We start from the raw sequence: 17,495 nt of genomic DNA, 5'->3' as shown, positions 1-17,495 counted from the left end.
ATCGGGGTGGAAACAGACAGTGAAGGGATTACTACAGAAAACACCTCCCTACAATGAGGCAACGCTAACAGTAAAGGGAAAACCCCAACAGCTAACGGGAGACTAGATTGGACAGCACCGGGTAGTACCGTGGACGGTCTCGGGGGTGGGGGGCCGTGGGTCTCCGGCGGAGAGAGGGCGGCCGCAAGGAACCAGGGGCTACTTAACACCGATTTGGGCGGAACGCAGAAATTTCGGCAGCTGTCAGAGCAGCGGTCAAACTGCACTGGCCCGTACGTTTAGGAAGACTGGCAGCTCTCCCGCAGCCGGAGCAGGAAGCGAAGGAGGGTGTGTTCTCCAGCCCGCCGTGGCGTCCGAGCACCGCGCAAGGTCCCCGCGCCCAGAGTCGGAACCCGGCCCGGAATCCCCGCGCTTCTCGGGCTCCAGGGAATCCCCAGAGCGCCGTCCGCGGGTCTGACCCTACGGCGAGGAACCTCGCTTGCAGTTCCTTCTCCTGACCAGTTACTCCCACGGAGCTTCTGGAAGCGATGTGCAATCCTTACCCCCGCGACCCACTGAACCCGACTGGAAACCGCAGCCACCGCCCCGCGCTCTGGTTCAAAACGGGTGGGCGGACGCCGCTCGGAGGCCGGCCAATCGGAGGCCGCACTCCTCCCCGGGCGGCGCTCCGGACCAATCACAACCCTCGCCGGCCGGAGGAGGGGAGACGCAACCCTCGGGCTCGCGCAGGCGCTGTGCAGGCTGGTTGGCGCCGCTGCGCTGCGAGGGAGATCCGCGCAGGTAAGAGCGGGTCGGTGGGCTTCTCGGCTTAGAGGTTACTGGCTGGCGGGGGCGGCGGCGGCGGCAGGGTCTTTCTGCCCAGCGAGGAAGTATCATCTCCTGCGAGCGGCTGTGTGGCGGAGCATGTGGTTGTCTTGACAGCCCCGTTGGCACACGCCTCCGGCAGCCCCCTGAGTGTCCCCCTTCCCAGATATTCCCCTTCCTCCCACCCGGGCGTCCCCCCACCCCCCGTCCCCGACATTCCCCTGCCCTCCCCGCCGCGTCCCGCTCCTGGTGCAGAGCAGCTGCCGGGGTAGATTACAACTCACAGCAAGTTTGTGGAAACAGAGAGCAGGGCCTTGCGGTAGGAGTGAGGGGCTAGGCTGCATTCCTAGAGGAGGGGTGACGTGTGTACACGTCCACAGACTGTGGGCCTCAGAGAGAAGTCGGTGTGGCAGAAGCAAACGTTTATGGGGAGGAGTACTGGCCATGAGGCTGGAAATGTGGGTTGGGCCTAGATGGTAAGGAACTTGGAATGCCCACAAAATAGTGATGGATGGTTTTGAGCCAAGGAGTGCCATGTACTAATTTGTGTTAATGTGGTGAACCTGGGGTCTGGTTCTCCTTTAGAGAAATTGTCTTATTTGTTCTCACCCTATTACAGTCCCTTTACTATGCCTTTCCACTGCGTTCACATTTTATGCGAAGGTAGACTTTACCACTTGGGCATATTTGTCTCTGTCATCGATTCCCAGCATCTACTTACTGAGAAAAGAAGGAATTTTTGTATGAAAGGTATGCTTAAGTACCCAGTGAAGTAACTGGATCCAAGAGAAGGTGGTTTAAAGGTGTGGCTAAAGAAATTTGGAAGTAGTTTAAAGAATAATTTGCGTGAAAGACCGTTGTAGTGTAATTGATTCTATTTAACGTATTAATTTGCTTGTGTTATTACTACTATTTAAATATTTCCAAGCGTGCGTGCATGTTGATTGCGGAGGACCACTTTGTCTTTGCAGTGCAGTTCAGGAGGGTACAAAGACCCAACACATACACGTCCTTGTGTTCAGGATAGCTGCCTGAGGTTAAGTTCATAATTATCATGAATTACACTGTCCAACTAAGTACAGTCTATACCCACCAGGTGATCTTTGCTTATTAGTACCTATAATTAGTACCGGACGGTTGGTTCACTTCTGTGCTGGGTGCACTGAGGCCCCAGCAGTGAGCAAAACTGGGCCCAGGCCTGCCCCCCCCGGGGGGGGGGCGGGGAGATTGTCATTCATCCGTGGAGACAGATGTTAATTTAAAGCATGTAGCACTTTTCTCTGTAGAACTTGTTGCACATTTCAGACTTTAGTTTAAAAATGTGTTTGCTTGCATAGGTAACGAGAAGGAAATGGAAAAAGTGGACTCCCTGCTTGGAACAGAGATTAACAGGGGGGCTTCCTTTGTCCTTCACTAAACGGAAAGCAGAGTCCTATGCTAAAGCGGAGTCCCTGTCACCCGAGCCTGGTGCCTGGAGCCATCTGTGTGGCCATCTTGCCCAGCAAGCCTGACAGCCAGCCCTCCCTCGTGCCTGCCATGCAGAGAGCGTCCCGTCTGAAGAGAGAGCTGACCCTGCTGGCCACAGAGCCGCCCCCGGGCATTACATGCTGGCAGGACGGGGACCGAATGGATGACCTGCGTGCTCGTAGGTGTCACACCCTGGGGAAAACCTGGTGGAGATGTGTGTGTGACAGCACGGTCACCTTCCACCCTAATTTGTTCACTTGTGCATGAGGTTTTCATGACATTTCTTCTTTGGCCTTTTATTACATCTTTTGCTGATTTGCAGCCAGGATTTGGGTAGAATGCTGCAGTCCACACGGCAGGTCTGCGGGTTGTATTCGCTCAGCAGCCAGCATTGTGCTCCTTCTGTTCTGATCTGTGTGGTCTGTGTGGGGCGCTGGCACGCCGCAGGACTTGTGAAGCTGAGAGAGCGAGCGTCCCAGACACGGCTTCTCCGTTAGGGCCACAGGCTTTGTTAGGTCCCTGTGGTGCCCTGACTCAGATCATCCCACTACCTCTTAATTTCGCTCTTTTTTTTTTTTTTTCCTAAAAGAAATACTAGGTGGGGCCAACACACCTTATGAAAAAGGTGTTTTCAAGCTGGAAGTTAACATTCCTGAGAGGTCAGTGTGAATTATATTCTTAATTTCCAGGGTAAAGCACTGTTACTGGAAGCCAGAGCAATGTAGTAGAGTGTTAAATGCAGGAGTTCAAGGACCTGGATTTGTTTGTTTGTTTGTTTAGGGCCACTCCTGAGGCATATGAAAGTTCCCAGGCTAGGGGGCAAACCAGAGCTGCAGCTGCTGGCCTACGCCACAGCCACAGTAGTGCAGGATCTGAGCCCTGTCTATGATCTAAACCACAGCTCACGCCAACGCCAGATCCTTAACCCACTGAGCGAGGCCAGGGATCGAACTTGCATCCTCACGGATACTAGTCAGGTTCGTTACCACTGAGCCATGATGGGAGCTCCAGGACCTGGTGTACTGACCGCTTTGCAGTTCTGGAGAGAGTGATCTTATTCTTAGGGGATGTGCGCTGAGGGATCTAGAGGGGGAGTTGCTTGATCCAGGTGGTGGGCATCTGAGGGGTTTCTGAACTACTGTTTCAACTTTCTGTTGTTTGTAAATATCCACAGTAAAAACTGGGGCAGAGAAAAAAGGTCTGCCACTCACGGGCTGTGGTCCTGATTGGTCAGCAGCAGCTGTGTGTCGTGTGCTGAGAAGCGGTGTTTTAGCAGGAGTTTTCTGTCCTGTGTTGTCACAGGTACCCATTTGAACCTCCTCAGATCCGATTTCTGACTCCAATCTATCATCCAAACATCGATTCTGCTGGAAGGATTTGTTTAGATGTCCTCAAATTGCCGCCAAAAGTGAGTGGCGGGGAGGTGGATGGGCCTTGTCCATGAAAGTGGTAGAAGAGCTCGTTCTTAGTGACTCAGCAGGCCCTGCTGTCCATCTCTCTGTGTATAGGGCGCCTGGAGACCGTCCCTCAACATCGCAGCGGTGCTGACTTCTGTTCAGCAGCTCATGTCAGAGCCCAACCCCGATGACCCGCTCATGGCTGACATCGTAAGTACGGTCCCCCTGAGGCCCTCCCCTCCCCATGGGCCGCGGGTGCTGCAGCTCCAAATCCCCCCTTCCCTCCATGACTCTGCTTTCATCTCAGTCCTCAGAGTATAAGTACAATAAGCCAGTCTTCCTCAGGAACGCCAGGCAGTGGACAGAGCAGCACGCAAGAGCCGAGCAGCAGGTACAGTATTTGTACGGCTCTGCCTTGGCTGCCGGTGGTCCAGGAAGTGTGACTGTGACGCTGTATATAAACGCTTGTTGGCTTTGCCAAGTTCCCACCGTGCCCTAGAACGGCCTCGTGGGTCATCTTCTTCTCCAGCGACCTCCTGAAAAATTACTCAGCCACGCCCTCAACCCCCAGGTTTTCCCAGGAGTCGCCACTGGTTGGTGACCCTGGAGGCAGGCAGATGGTGAATGTTGCTGTGTTCTTGAGGGTGGCTCGGGGCGATGATGGCAGATGGGGTTTCTTTGCAGGAGTCGGGAGGGAAAGAGGGTTGAGGGGGGAGCTTGCCCAGTTTCCTCACTGAACAGGGTGCTCCTTTCAGGAGCAGAGATGAGCCCACTCTGGTTCTCGCTGGTTGTCCCATCCTTCAGATTGAGTTAAGTAGGAGTTAGTGTTGCTTGTGAAAAGAAAAAAAAAAGGAGGTCCCATCATGGCTCAGTGGTGAACAAATCCGACTAGGAACCATGAGGTTGCAGGTTCAATCCCTGGCCTTGCTCAGTGGGTTAAGGATCTGGCGTTGCTGTGAGCTGTGGTGTAGGTCACAGATGCGGCTCAGATCCCACGTGGCTGTGGCTGTGGCGTAGGCCGGCAGCTACAGCTCCAATTCGACCCCTAGCCTGGGAACCTCCATATGCCGCGGGTGCGGCCATAGAAAAGACAAAAAAAACCCCACAAAAAACATTAAACCATACATGAGATTGCGGAAGACGTTTCTGGAGAGAATGTCATATCCAAGAGGCAGCAGAGAAGTAGTTGAGGTAAGGCCACAGCTCTTCATTGCTCTCGGCCCTGGCGTAGGTGTAAGCCTCGCTGTTTCTCCTGCTCCTTTTTAGGCCACCGAGGAAGAGACGCCTGAAGACCCTGCCGTGGCTGGTGGCTCAGAAGAACACAGCACAGCCCAGAAAAGGAGAGCCAGGCAGCTGGGGGGCGTAGAGAAGAAATTTTGCCCTGATGTTTAGAGGGTTCATCCTGGCCTGTCTTAGTTAATATACTTTTATGCCAACGTGGTCCAATCTGCACATTTCTGGAATGTTTTTCTTTGTATTTGATGCCATTATCCTGTTTGTATCCTAGAAAGTAGACCCTGTATATTTATATGTTGGCTCTAAGTTGATTCTTTGTAGTTTATTTAGCTTGTATGTATGTATTTCAAGACTTTTAAACCTGAAAAATAAATAATCATTTGACGTTGAGTGTGTTCCTCCTGAGTGTGTGTCTGGGAGCAAAGTGGCCAGAGAGCCATACAACAGGAGTGTGAGAAGGCCTGCAACTGCCACCCTTTATTTTATCAACGCCCCAGCATCCCTCAGGACACAGAATGACGGACACGGAGCTAAAACAGCTTTAGAGACAGTGCGGTGACCACAAAGCTTCCACAATTCTAGGTCTTCAGAAGCCTTACATGTGTGGGAATGGGGTCATATAGCCTTTTGTTGATTTTTCTGGCGGCTGTCCCTTGTGGTGACTTACATAGCTGGTCAGAGTTACTGTGCTGTAACCTTCGTTTGTCCAACAAATACCTATCAAACACCTGCTATGTGCCAAGTATTCTAGAAATAATGGTGAGCAAATCAGACAGATTAGCCAAATAATCGTGCAGATTTACATGGATTTTTACAGTCTCTTTCTGCCCCTGGCTTCATTTCACAGCACGGGCTACTCTGAACAACAAGGCCCCAAGCTTGAATCCCCTGCTCGTGACGTCACAGTACACAGGCCTGTCCTCATCCTGTGTGGATGATGGAGGAAACAGACTTGGGCAGAAATGAGCAGGCGTGAAAGCAGGTGTCCAGGGCTGCTTAGGCAGGAGGAGCCCGTCACGCCCCCAGTACTGCAGCCTGGGGGTCTCGGGCCAGGCAGAGGGCATCTTGTGAGCAAGCAGCTTCCCTTCGTCACCGAGGAACTAGCCTGGGGATGGCGACAGGGACGTGAGAACATGACTCAATCCTGGAGAATGACAATTCCCTCTGTATCTCCATAAACTTCCAACTTCTATGGGACTCTTGAACCCATTTCTCAAAATCAGTTACTCGTCTCTTGCTGAAGCCCAAGAATTAATTTATTCCAGGCCTGTCTCCTATTCGCGGGCTTGTTTAAGTCAGATTTGGGGCTTCTAGAAGCCAAGATGCCTTCAGTTGTGAGTGAGACCCAGCTGGCTGGGGACAATGACTGGGGGTGCTCTTGGTCCCACTTAAATGGCTTTCAAGGACTGGCGGCCTCTTGTGATGTCACCAGGTAGTGCAGAGAGGGGACCCCAGGAGAGACGAGGGCTAGTCTGTGAATCTCTAGTAGATACTCCACACAAACCAAAAAGGCAAACCTATTGGTAAATAATTTGGGGAACTGGGTTAAACTAAGTTCGACCGACTTCATTGCAGCAGGATTCTCACAGCCTCGCCGCCACACTGATGTGCACCATGGGTCTCTGAGGAGTGTCCTGTTCTCCAAAGCTTCGTTTCACAGGCAGTTTTCTGAGTGACACATGCAAGACCAGTGGGCCACAGAGCACATCTGTACCCAATCCACGAGCACTGGGAGATGCATTTGGTGGCCCCTACCAGGCCTTACTCTGTGGCCCCCGGCCCTCCACCCCCACCCCGCACCGCTCAGGGCCACAGCCCGGTCCCTGCCTTTTCCTCCACTCACTTCCCTAAAGCTGACAACCACCCAGACCTCTAGTCTGAGCTTCAGATGCAGCAGGAAAGAGGCCAGAGCTGGGCCCAGGACACAAGGGCGGTGGCCTGGGAGGGAGGCAGCCCCAGGGAGCTGGGACAGAGCCATCTGCCACCATCATACTGAGTCTTGGTCAAATTTCTTCTACAAGCAGCTGTCATTCCCAGCAGAGGCTGGCAGCGGAGGGAAGAGGCAGGAGAGGGGGTGAACGTTTACAGGGGTGAGGCAGAAGCTGAGCCAGGGGGCTGGAAGCCACCACCCTCTGACCAGCCCCCGCCTGCTGGCGTGGCCCCCTCAGCCCCTGGCCGTCGTCCTCCTTCCATGGGGGGTGGCCGGTTCCCAAAGCGGGTTCCCTCTGGCTCCACACAGTGGCCGTCCTGCAGCTGGGGGCCCCTGGGCTGCCGGCAGGAGGCGACGGTCACTGAGGGGAAGCTGTAGGCCCTGAACACCGGGGGCTGCCCCCCCTCGGCGGCCTCCAGGATGAGCTCCAGGTCGGGGAAGGCCACCAGGGCCTGGGTGGAGTCACAGGAGCCCTGCTCCAGCTGGCCGGTGGCAGCCAGGCTGAGGGGCCCCGGGGCTCCCGGGCAGGGCCAGAGCCGCAGCAGGTCCTCCCGGAAGTGGGGGCTGAAGAGCACGTAGAGCAGCGGGTTGAGGCAGGCAGGCAGGGGCAGCACCACCAGCAGGATGGACTTGACGGCCTCAGGGGTGACGGGGAAGAGGCCCAGCGCAGACGCCAGGCTGAGGAAGGCCACAGGGCAGTAGAGGAGCCCATCGGTGAAGGTGAGCCAGGCCACGTGGCGCACGGCGGTGCAGTCCCACACGGCCTCCAGGTCGCCCCCGGGCAGGTCACAGGAGAGCTTGACGTAGGCCGCGGCCACCGCCAGGAAGCAGAAGGAGTTTAGCATCACCAGCGCCACCGCGAAGCCCAGGGCCGCCGGCCGGCCATCGGGCAGGGCGTAGGGCAGGCAGAGCGGGGAGGCCCCGTATTCGCCCACGGAGGCCAGCGGCAGGGCAGCCACCAGCCCCGCCAGTGCCAGGCAGCCCAGGGCCCCTGCCCGCACGATGCCCGGGGCTGGCGCCTTCCCGTGGGCCCGCACGCAGGACACGGCCACGCTGCAGTGCAAGGCGGCCAGGGTCAGCAGCAGCACCGAGGCCTCGGAGCCCAGCACGGCCAGGAAGCCCGTGGCCCGGCAGCCCGGCCCTGTCTCCCAGCGGGCACCGTACTGGGCAAAGTAGCCGAAGGTCAAGGCATCAACTGAGGCAAGGAGACCACAGGAAAGGCCGGTCAGCGCATTGGCCCCTGCGATGGCCCCCACCACAAACTTGACCGGTGGCAGGGGCCCAGGCCCGGCTGCACACAGGCTCAGCAGCACTAGCCCGTTGCAGACCACGGAGAGCAGTGCGATGGCCCACACGGCCAGGCGGACGCCCCAGCTCTCGAAGAGGTGTTCACAGGGCTTGAAGGGGCCTGTGGGAGAGAGGGCCGGATGCTAGCCCCGGGCTACTGAACACAGAATCCTGCACCAAGGCCTGGGACTGACACGGGCCCTGCAGTCTCTCAGGAGCTGCAGTGGGGCTGGGGAGGAGCTGTGGCAACAGGCATGAGGTCTTTTCCCATGGCTGCAGGTCAATGGACACTAGCCCGGGACGAATGCGAGAGATGGGGTGCAAACTGGCCCGGAGGAAATGTTAGGCAAAGCGGACCTTCCCCCGGAGCAGTGTCCAGAAGAAAGGAAGGGACAGGCTGGCATGGAGGAGTGCAGAGGGCCCCAGCGCTGGGGACAGGCTGGGGCAGACCCACAGAGGAGCAAGGGGCTGCCGGGCTTGGCTCTGCCCTGCTGGCACCCAGGGCCCGTCCAAGGGGCATCAGCCAGACAGGCCTCCCCTGGCTCTGCGACCACACTGGGTGTTCACCGCCAGTCGGTGTTTGGGGCAAAGCTGAGGAAATCAAGATTTTCCCGCAGGGCTCTGCAGTAGGCAGGTGAGACCTGGGCTCCTGTCTCTCCCCTCAGGCCCTGTCCTCCAGCCAGCTCGCAGCTTCCAACACTATCCCTTCATTGATTTTGACCTCAGACTTCTGCTTTTCTTTTCTTTTTTTTTTGTCTTTTTGCTATTTCTTGGGCCGCTCCTGTGGCATATGAAGATTCCCAGGCTCGGGGTCCAATCGGAGGTGTAGCCACTGGCCTACACCAGAGCCACAGCAACGTGGGATCCGAGCCGCATCTGCGACCTACACCACAGCTCACGGCTACGCTGGATCGTTCGTTAACCCACTGAGCAAGGGCAGGGACCGAACCCGCAACCTTATGGTTCCTAGTCGGATTCGTTAACCACTGCGCCACGACGGGAACTCCTGACTTCTGCTTTTCAATGTGCTGCTTAAGTGGTCTGCAAATTTGAGAGGCTTTTCTGACAGCTATTTTTCAAAACATTTTTTTCTGATTACCAATAATCGATGGCAAAGATAAAATGGAAAAATTATAACTTATGATTCCACCCCTCAGAGAAACTCATCATTTTGCTATGTTTTCTGGTTTTTATAATACATGGATTTTTTTAAACTAACTTGGCACTTTACTGTATGTAGTTTCTTATTTTTATTTTTTTGTCTTTTTTTTTGGCCTTTTCTAGGGCAGCACCTGTGGCATATGGAGGTTCCAGGCTAGGGGTCTAATTGGAGCCGAGGGCACTAGGGGGCGCACTGCAGCCACTAAGCCTGGGGCTGGAAAGTGGGGTGAGAGGCACGCGGTCACCGCCTAGGGCTCTTCCTGAACAGCCCTGTCCCAGCTCTCTGCTCTGGGGAGGCCTGGGGCATTTTATACCCAAGGGAAGGGACCTTGCGCTAAACACTGAGGTTGGGCTGCACCAAGGAGGGGGTTTCTTTCTTTCTTGACAGCAAGATGGGCTTAGGTGAGACTCAGAGGAGGCTTCCTCAGCCGTAAGGAGAAGGCGGTGCTGGAAGGAGCCCCCAGGGTACCTGGAGTTCCTCCGGCCCTCCTGCTGGGGGGCGGGCAGAGGGCTGAGGAGGGGCCTTGCCCATCTCCACCAGAGCTCATACTCTGCGGGTCTCAGATGGAGGGGCAGCCCACACCCCACCCTGAGCAGGGGCTCAAGACACCCTCTCTGCTTCTCTCTTCCTCCTGGACATATGACCTCTGACTGGCAATTTGGAAACGCTGCTTTGACTCCCCTCCCCTGCTGCTGCTCCCCTCAAGCAGCCACTCAAGGGGGACGACCCCAGTCCCTTCCCCAGGGATGACCAGATGCAACTGAACTCATGCAAGAGCTGGGCGCCCCCTCCCCAGTCCCTGCCCTCCCCTCAGAAGCACCAATCTCACCTGGAGCAGGGCTGCACTGGACACTGAGGTGCGGCCTGGGGTCCTCCATCTCCAGCTGGAGCTCCTCCAGGTCCAGATCATCTGAGGGGAGACCAAGAAGTGGCTCAGGCCCTGCTCTCGGTGGGAATCAAGCCCACTTTTATCCAAATGCGTGCCCACCCTCACCCCTCAAGAAGTCGTCTGAGTCTGGGCACAGGTGTCCCCGAGGCCCTGCACGAAGATTTCTGCCTATGGTTAGCATGTTGTCAGCTCCCCATCATCCACACATGGCTTATCCGCCTGTGGGCCTTTACACCTAAGCCTTGCTCCCACTGTAACTCAGGGCGCTCCCAGGTCCCCAGGGCAGATGTCTAGAGGCGGGCGTGGGGTGCATTGATAGTTGGGGCCAGCGAACACACGTCTGTCCACACTGGCCAGCCCAGCTCTGTGACCCCGGGTCCAGCCGTGCACCAAGACTGAGCAGTGAGCTAGATACGCTCAGAGGTGGAGCAGGGTGGTGACAACAGTGGAGCAGCTGGGGTGCTGGACTGGGAGCCGCAGAGGCGGGGCCGACACTGTCCTCACAGGGCTGCAGGCCTACGGGTGTGATGGATTGATCCCACCCCGGCCGACTGCCCTGGGGAGAACAAGTATCAGTGGCCAGATCGTAGCAGACAAGCCGCCATTCCAGATGGAGAAGTCCTGTCCAGCAGGTCGCATGGGCTGAGTACAGTGCCTGCCCTGTGCTGGGCACTGGGCCTTTGCGGGGAAACGGGGGTGGCCCTGCTCTCAGTGTGCCGTGGGGACCAGCAGGGTGGGGCCGTCATGGCACTTGCGCTGCACCCACCAGGGGATTCCGTGGCGGCCAGCACCGAGCTCCTCCAGCTCTCACCTTGCAGGCACCCAGTGAGTCCTCATCCTCAGGGGCTCATGGGCTCCCCCAGCAGCTGTGGGGGAGGGCAGGCACCCCTCAGGTGTCACTGGACAGGTGAGGAACTGGGGCTCCTCCAAGTTAAGAATGAGCGGCAAGGAGGGAGCAATACCATTGTCTCGTCTGGCTGCAGAACCCACATGTTTATTATTTTCCCAGAGGAGGGACTGATGGGGGCAGGGGACAGGGAGACAGGGAGATGGTTTGGGGGCGTTAGAGATGCACAAGCGGGGCCTCATCTGTCACTGGAGAGACTGGAGCAGAAAGTCCCAGATGTTAAGAAAGGGCACATCTCTGCTGAGTCAGCAGATAATCTTCAACATTCTTTTGATTCTGAGTCTAGGCTCTGTGGTTCTGTTAGTCTGAGAGAATAGGATTAGAAAGGTAGATCCATTGCTAAAGAAACCCTGGGCAGTTCCTGTCCTGGCTCAGTGGTTAACAAACCCGACTAGTATCCATGAGGATGTGGGTTCGGTTCCTGGCCTTGCTCAGTGGATTAAGGATCCTGTGTGGCTGTGGCTGTGGTGCAGGCCGGCAGCTGTAGCTCCGATTGGACCCCCAGCCTGGGAACCTCCATATGCCGCGGGTGCGGGCCTAAAAAGACAAGAAAGAAAAAAAAAAAAAGGAAACTCTATAACATGTTTGAATTAAATGAGACTTTTTTCCTATTTGCTCTTGTGCTAGTTCTTAAACTAGGGCCTGCAAACTCCAGGGCGGGCCGCAAATTCTCTAAGGATTTCGCAGTGATAAATGTCCATCTACACCACTGTACGGTTTGTAAAGACGAACTCTCTTTCCCACCAACAACTCATCACTGGAAGACCTTTTGCAGAACAAAGATTTAGTGGAGTTTCCGCTGTAGAGCAGGGGGTTAAGGATCTGGCATTGCTGGTTTGGGAGCGGGTGCCCCGTGGCTCTCTATCGTTGGACAGGCACAGGCTGGAGCACGCAACGGTCACACACTCGGGCTCACATGTTTGCTTCCTGTGTGGAGCCTTCCTCCCACTTAACAGGTAAACACCTCAGTTGGGAGTGTTCCTGGGAGGCAGGCAGGCTCCCTGGAGCTGCCCAGGCCTGGGTGCCCACAGCCTGGCATCTCAGCCCTCCCCACTTCCCTGCCCTGCCCGCCTCTGCTCCAGAATGGAGCTCAGCGATGCTTTGAAGTAAAAATGCACAAACAAAATGCCAAGGGTGCAGCCCCTGGACTCCGTCTGAGGCTGGGGAGTCGCAGCCAAGGTGTTAAGTAACCGCTCTTTCATGAGGAGGAAGTTGAATCTGGCTGCAGCCGCGGCCCCCAGCCCGGCCCTCCGGCTCTGCTCCCCCTGCTCCCGCAGGAAGTGGGGGCCCTGCCAGCTCCCCTTACAGGACAGGGCCACCTTCCCACACCCTGCGGTTCTCCAAGACCTCAGCCTGGTGGAAAGTTTCACCTTGAAGAAGGAACGTTTCCATCCCTCCCTTTCAGCCCCTGGGGAGTGGACAGCGGAAGCCCGAATGTCCCCAGGAAGTGTCTGCGAGGCCAGTGCAAACCGGCACCTCACCCTCCTCCCCGGAAGGGACTCCCGTTCACCCCAACGTCGGCCTCCTGGGCTCCAGCTACACCTCTGCGGGTGGCACCCAAGGGCGCCCTCTCTGAGTAGGGAGGATGGCTGCACACACTCAAGTGGGTGGGGTTGCCAACCCTCCCCCGAACAAGGAAATGGAAGCTCGGGAAGGTTTAGGGCCTTGTGCGTGGTGACCCAACTGGTGAACGGCCTCCTGTGTTAGAACCCGGGTCTGTCTACACTGCTGTGAATGTTCTTCTTATGTGTTTGATCTGATTTTTCAGTCTGGCTTCTCTGGTGACATTGTGAAGAAGGAGTAAGAGATGGAAAAGGAACCTGAAAGTTAGGGGGCCCTTTGCTCTCTGTCCTGCCCCTGCCCCTTGGCTGAGACCCCAGCCACTGGCAGGTCCCTCCACCCCTGGCCGCCTGCCTGCCCCTATACCTTGGAGCCAGCCTTTCCAGAGCAGGCACGGCTTGGAGCTTCCTGTGAGGCAGGGCACCAGGGCCTCTGAGGCTGAGAAGCAGCAGTAATGCCTGAGCTGCTCCCTTGGCTCTGGGACTCATAGCAAGGGGCTTTTTTTCTGGAAGCAGGTTTAATTTAATTGATTTAACCCAACCCTGCTTGGCTCAGGCTGACTGGAAAACGGAAGGCCCGATGCAGGGCCCACGTGGCAAGGCGTCCTGGCAGAGCGGTGAGCCGGAGGCAGGGCGGGTTATGTGGGATGCAGTGCGGGGCGGCCTTGGGGACCATGTAAACCCCCGACCCAGGTCTGGGAGACAGGCACCCACAGAGGCACTCCCCCCCCCAGGGGTCCCTAGCAGCCCCAGCCACCTCCCCGGGAAGGGGGCCCCAAGCTTCCTCTCTAGCGTCCTCCCTACGGCCACCGGCCCTGCCAGGCTCACTCACAGTGGCTCTCAGCTCGTCCGGCAAAAAGGAGGCCCAGGGGCCTCTTTGAAGCCTCCTGGTCATCAGGGTGAGAGTCCGGGGGCTCCCGCTGCATGGAGGCCTTGGAGAGGAGGGCACAGGCACTGTAGGAGCAGCACTGGTAGGCGAAGGGCACCTCCAGGGTCCTGGGGGCTCAGAGCAGGGTGGCTGCCTTAGGAACAGTAGGGCCTCAACCGTGCCCTTGGGCCCAGTGCCCAGCCCCGCCCTCTGTCCTCAGGGTACCACGCCCCCCACCCCAGGGCGCCCGCCTCCTGCCTCAAGGGGCTCTGAGCACAGTCCGGCCTCCTCCCCCTCATGCAGAGACTGAAGCTGGGAGGTGGGCTTTCTGGGTGCCCCCTGGCCACGGGCACTGGTGTCCCCCGGTCCCCAAGACCATGAGCACTGGGGTCCCCCAGGGCCAGGACTGACACAGGGAGATGCTACCCAGGGGGTGAGGAGGAAGGGGCCCTCCCCACTCAGGAGCCAGACTCTGGGCCACCAGCCTTTCCCAGGAAGCCCGAGGCTTCTCCTGTCCCTCCCGGCCTGGCCCCTGCCCAGCAGCCTCACCTCAGCTTGGGGAAGCTGTCCTTGGAGAAGGCCTGGGACAGACCCAGGTTCCCTTTGAGCTTCAGGTGCACCAGGCCCCCGAGTCCAGCCAGGGGCAGCATGGTCAGCTGGTTGTGCGTCAGGTCCCTAGGACAGAGGCCAGTCAGAGATGTGGGCAGGCCGGGGGGCCGCTGCGGGCAGGGCTGGGCTGAGGGCGTGGAAGCGGGAGGAGCGTGACACTGGGAGGAGGCCGTGGCCTCCAGGGCTCCACATGCAGCCCGTAGGTGCCTGTGGTGCCCTGGGGCTGGTCAAAGTAACTCCAGTTCCTGTGCACCACAGCCCCATCCGAAGTCCCGGGCTGCCCATCGGGGCATCAGCCTGCTGCGCCCGCCCCTGGCGCCCTGCTCTCCTGATGACACAGAGGCCAGAGCTGGGGACTGGGCATCTGGTCACACGTGGGCCTTGGTTACCCGCTCAGTTTAGGGGCAGCTTTGCTGCTAGAGATGAGGACACGTGCGGCCTCCCCCAGGCTCACAGCCAAACCTGCACCCACAGACTGTCTGTGGAGACAGCCTGGGCTGGAAACCTGGCACCCTCAGTGGCTCCCCGGGAACCGAGGGGTCACAGGCCTGCCGAGCACCGACATCCTCATCTTTCTCAGGATAAAATATCCTCCCCAGCCTTCTGGCAGGGGCAGAGCAAATGGCAGGGGTGGCGGGGTGGAGTTGGGGGTGGAGGTGAGAGTTCTGCCAGACTCGGCCCAGAGCCCAGAGCCCAGAGCCCAGAGACTGGCAGCCCAGAGAGAGAGAGGGAGGGAGAGAGACAGAGAGGAAGCAGGGAAGGAGAGAGGGAAGGGGGAGGGGGAATGGAGGAGGGAGGTGAGAGCCAGGGAGGCCGCCTCCTGCCCACCCCCCGCCGCACCCCCCCCCACCCCCGGGGCCGAGGAACACCTCTGAAGCAGAGTGAGCTGTGGGCTGCACCATCTCTACAGGGAGCGCCCCCCTCCCCGGGGACTTGCAGTGAAGGACCCACAGCTCTGTGTGCAGCGGGCCCCCCCCAAGAAGCCCTTCCAGCCTTGGGCCAGTGACCCAGTGATCAGGACACTGCCTGCACAGGTGCCACCCCTGGGGGCCCGCTAAACTCCCACATCCCTCCCCCGCCCCCGCCCCAGTGCATGGGAGGCAGAGGCTGCGAAGAGCTCACAGGAGGCAGCCTGCAGCCTGTCACGCAGCCTAAGGACAACTGGTCAGGCTGCAGCCGTGTCCCAGGATGTGTGGAGCACGTATGTGTGTCCCGCCCCGGGGCTGGGCCATCCGGTCCTGCTGGCCAGCCCATAGTCCCAACAGGTCCCCACATCCTGGAGGAGAGGGCACTGGGCAGTGGGTACCCACAGCTTCACCAGTGCGCGTAGAGTGGCGAAGGCCTCGGGGTGGATGGACCGGATGGCGTTCCAGCTCAGGTCCCTACAGGAAGAGAGCATGTAACAGGAAGGGACAGTGATACAAGGAGGAACCCCTCCCCTGGCCTGTCTGAGCTGCCCCCAGGAGAAGGACCCTCAGCTTGGGGGGAAGGTCACTGCTGCCTGGCTCCCAACCTGGCTGTGGCCCCAGAAGGGATGTGGCTGCCTGGCTTTGGGCACCCTGGGTACCAGCCAGTGAAGTGACTGCTATGTGTGGGCAGAGCCCTCGTGCAGGACATCACACGTGTCCCAAGGCGGGGCGGTGGGGTGGGGGGCCTGGTACTCACAGGGCCTGTAGTGAGGTCAGTTGGCTGAAGGTGTCAGCTCCAATTTCCCAGATGCGGTTGTGCTGGAGGCCGCTAGGGAGGGGAGAGGCTGGATGAGCCCACAGGCCAGACTCAGCACCCCCACCCGCCCACGCACACACGGGGAGAAGAAAGGGCCCAGCCTGGAAGTCACCAGAATTACAGCACACACAGGGGACCCTGTTGCCTTGGGTAAGTGGGTCAGGAGACAAAGCTGCAAAACGGTCCCTGTGGCTCCAAAGGGAGTCAGTTTCCAGGCTTCCCACCGGACCTGGCTCCCGGCCCAGCTGACCTCACCCGCTGGGTCCTCTGGACCCGGGTCCAGCAGCAGGACGGGCCCAAGCAACAGGCCCAGGCTGGGAGGCAGAGCTCAGCGGACTGGGGCCTGTGTGAGAGGTGGACCTTGCCTTGGCCACGGGGCAAACCCTCCCCCAGGCTCTCACATGCCCCTGCCCTGGCCCCGGGAGCATCGCCCTGCCTGGGAACATGGCACAGACACGGAGTCAGAGGGTCCCGCTTGCTTTGGGGAACAGAAGCTAGGTGAACAGAGCTTGGAGAATTTGTAAAGAGGTTTCGTCCCTGTAGATCCCATGTTCCAGATTCTTCTCTCACAAAGGATTTTGCGTGTGTGTGAGAGAGAGTGTGTGTGTGTGTGTGTGTGTGTGTGTGTGTGTCTGTGGTTCATGGAACGTGAGAGCTGGGGCGCCTCCAGTATCCTAGGCCGCCCCTTGTCCTGCCGCCTGGCCCTCTGCTGGCCCTGATCACCGTCACATTTCCTGCTGCCTTGACCCCCAAGGAGCCTCCCAGACACCCCTGTTGGTACCAGCTCCTAAGCCACCATCTCTGAGTCCTGGGCCCTGTCCAGACCTTCTCGCGCTCCCAGCCCTAACCTCGGGGCCAGCACACCCCCAGACTCACATTTTCTCCAGCTTCTGACACCTGTGCAGGCTGGGCAGCCCCTGGATCTGGTTGTGAGACAGCTCCCTGGGGAGAGGGGAAGACGGGGTGGGTGAGGCCGGGGACCTTCAGGGGCGTGGTTGTGGTCACACCTCACCCCAGGCATGTTTCCCACTAGATCTCCCTTCGGGCCCCCCGCTGAGCTCCTTCCTCCCTGCCCAGAGGCCCTGGGAGGATCCTGGGGGATGGGGCACAGGAGGTGACAGGTGTGAGGACAGGAAAGAGGTACGGTGGCACCTGCAGGGTCCACGTCACCACATGCAGGCTGGCGGAGGCCACCAGGTGCAGCACCTGGTGTCACAGGTACGGAGCTGAGACCCTTAGGGGTGCTCGCTGTGGCTGAGACACACAGAGGGGACAGGAACTTCCCAGGGACACACTGCCCATCCCCTGACGGGCCCCGTCCCTGGACACCCTTTCACTGCTGGCCTTAGTGTTGGGTCCCCGCCTTGAGCAGAGGGGCCAAGGTCCCCAGGGGCTGAGGTCCGTGGTGCGCAGCCTCCAATCCCAATCAGCCCCGAGGCAGGGGAACAGGGGAGAGAAAACTTCCTGCACATCACAGGACACTTAAACACCCAGGAGGCTTATTTTTCTGAAGGGGACTCAAGTGACATTCTAGAGCCCCTTTTGGATGATCTTCTATGTGTTAGGTGCTTTTTTTCTTCCTTTTCTTTGGCCGCCCCAGGGCATATAGAGCTCCCAGGCCAAAGATCAGATCCAAGCCACAGTTTCGACCTGTA

The 17,495-nt window shown here is 58.4% G+C and overlaps 2 protein-coding genes across 30 annotated transcripts in view; one reads left to right on the top strand and one right to left on the bottom strand.

Annotated features, from left to right (window-relative positions):
- The first annotated feature begins 738 nt into the window (after positions 1-738).
- On the top strand, positions 739-5,294 carry UBE2T (ubiquitin conjugating enzyme E2 T). 3 transcript variants are annotated; one of them, XM_003130609.5, is made up of 7 exons: positions 739-780; positions 2,142-2,449; positions 2,861-2,930; positions 3,574-3,679; positions 3,780-3,878; positions 3,976-4,059; positions 4,935-5,294. In XM_003130609.5, the coding sequence occupies exons 2-7, from the start codon at positions 2,239-2,241 to the stop codon at positions 5,058-5,060; spliced, it is 696 nt and encodes a 231-aa protein (XP_003130657.2). In that variant the 5' UTR covers positions 739-780; positions 2,142-2,238; the 3' UTR covers positions 5,061-5,294. The 3 variants fall into 3 exon arrangements, with proteins under 3 accessions (XP_003130657.2, XP_020920203.2, XP_020920204.2); XM_021064544.2 differs by having other exon boundaries at positions 2,117-2,449; XM_021064545.2 differs by lacking the exon at positions 3,976-4,059.
- Positions 5,295-5,354: 60 nt separating this feature from the next.
- The window catches only part of LGR6 (leucine rich repeat containing G protein-coupled receptor 6), a 94,928-nt gene continuing 82,787 nt past the window's right edge, over positions 5,355-17,495 (bottom strand). For 13 of the 27 annotated variants that reach the window (XM_003130614.5, XM_021064542.2, XM_084979421.1 and 10 more), the window contains 7 exons: positions 16,717-16,782; positions 15,781-15,852; positions 15,426-15,497; positions 14,056-14,181; positions 13,471-13,634; positions 10,113-10,193; positions 5,355-8,242 (listed from right to left, as the gene is read on the bottom strand). In XM_003130614.5, coding sequence (XP_003130662.3) covers positions 6,987-8,242; positions 10,113-10,193; positions 13,471-13,634; positions 14,056-14,181; positions 15,426-15,497; positions 15,781-15,852; positions 16,717-16,782 — 1,837 coding nt within the window. In that variant the 3' untranslated portion in view covers positions 5,355-6,986. The remainder of the gene's footprint in view (positions 8,243-10,112; positions 10,194-13,470; positions 13,635-14,055; positions 14,182-15,425; positions 15,498-15,780; positions 15,853-16,716; positions 16,783-17,495) is intronic. The other 14 variants (XM_084979437.1, XM_084979440.1, XM_084979441.1 and 11 more) reach the window with 3 other exon arrangements.

The sequence above is a fragment of the Sus scrofa genome, chromosome 10 (genome assembly GCF_054392235.1).
Source record: "Sus scrofa isolate SSC_HxYL_T2T_F1_AM1 chromosome 10, Sscrofa_HxYL_maternal_Yorkshire_Landrace_v2.0, whole genome shotgun sequence".
Taxonomy (NCBI): Eukaryota; Metazoa; Chordata; class Mammalia; order Artiodactyla; family Suidae; genus Sus; species Sus scrofa.
This window is presented reverse-complemented; position numbering and strand designations above follow the sequence as displayed.

Coding starts and splice junctions, on each gene's coding strand:
- UBE2T (XM_003130609.5), top strand. CDS start 2,239: ATGCTAAAGCGGAGTCCCTGTCACCCGAGCCTGGTGCCTGGAGCCATC. Junction 3,879..3,975: donor ACCCGCTCATGGCTGACATC/GTAAGTACGGTC, acceptor CTTTCATCTCAG/TCCTCAGAGTATAAGTACAA. Junction 4,060..4,934: donor ACGCAAGAGCCGAGCAGCAG/GTACAGTATTTG, acceptor GCTCCTTTTTAG/GCCACCGAGGAAGAGACGCC.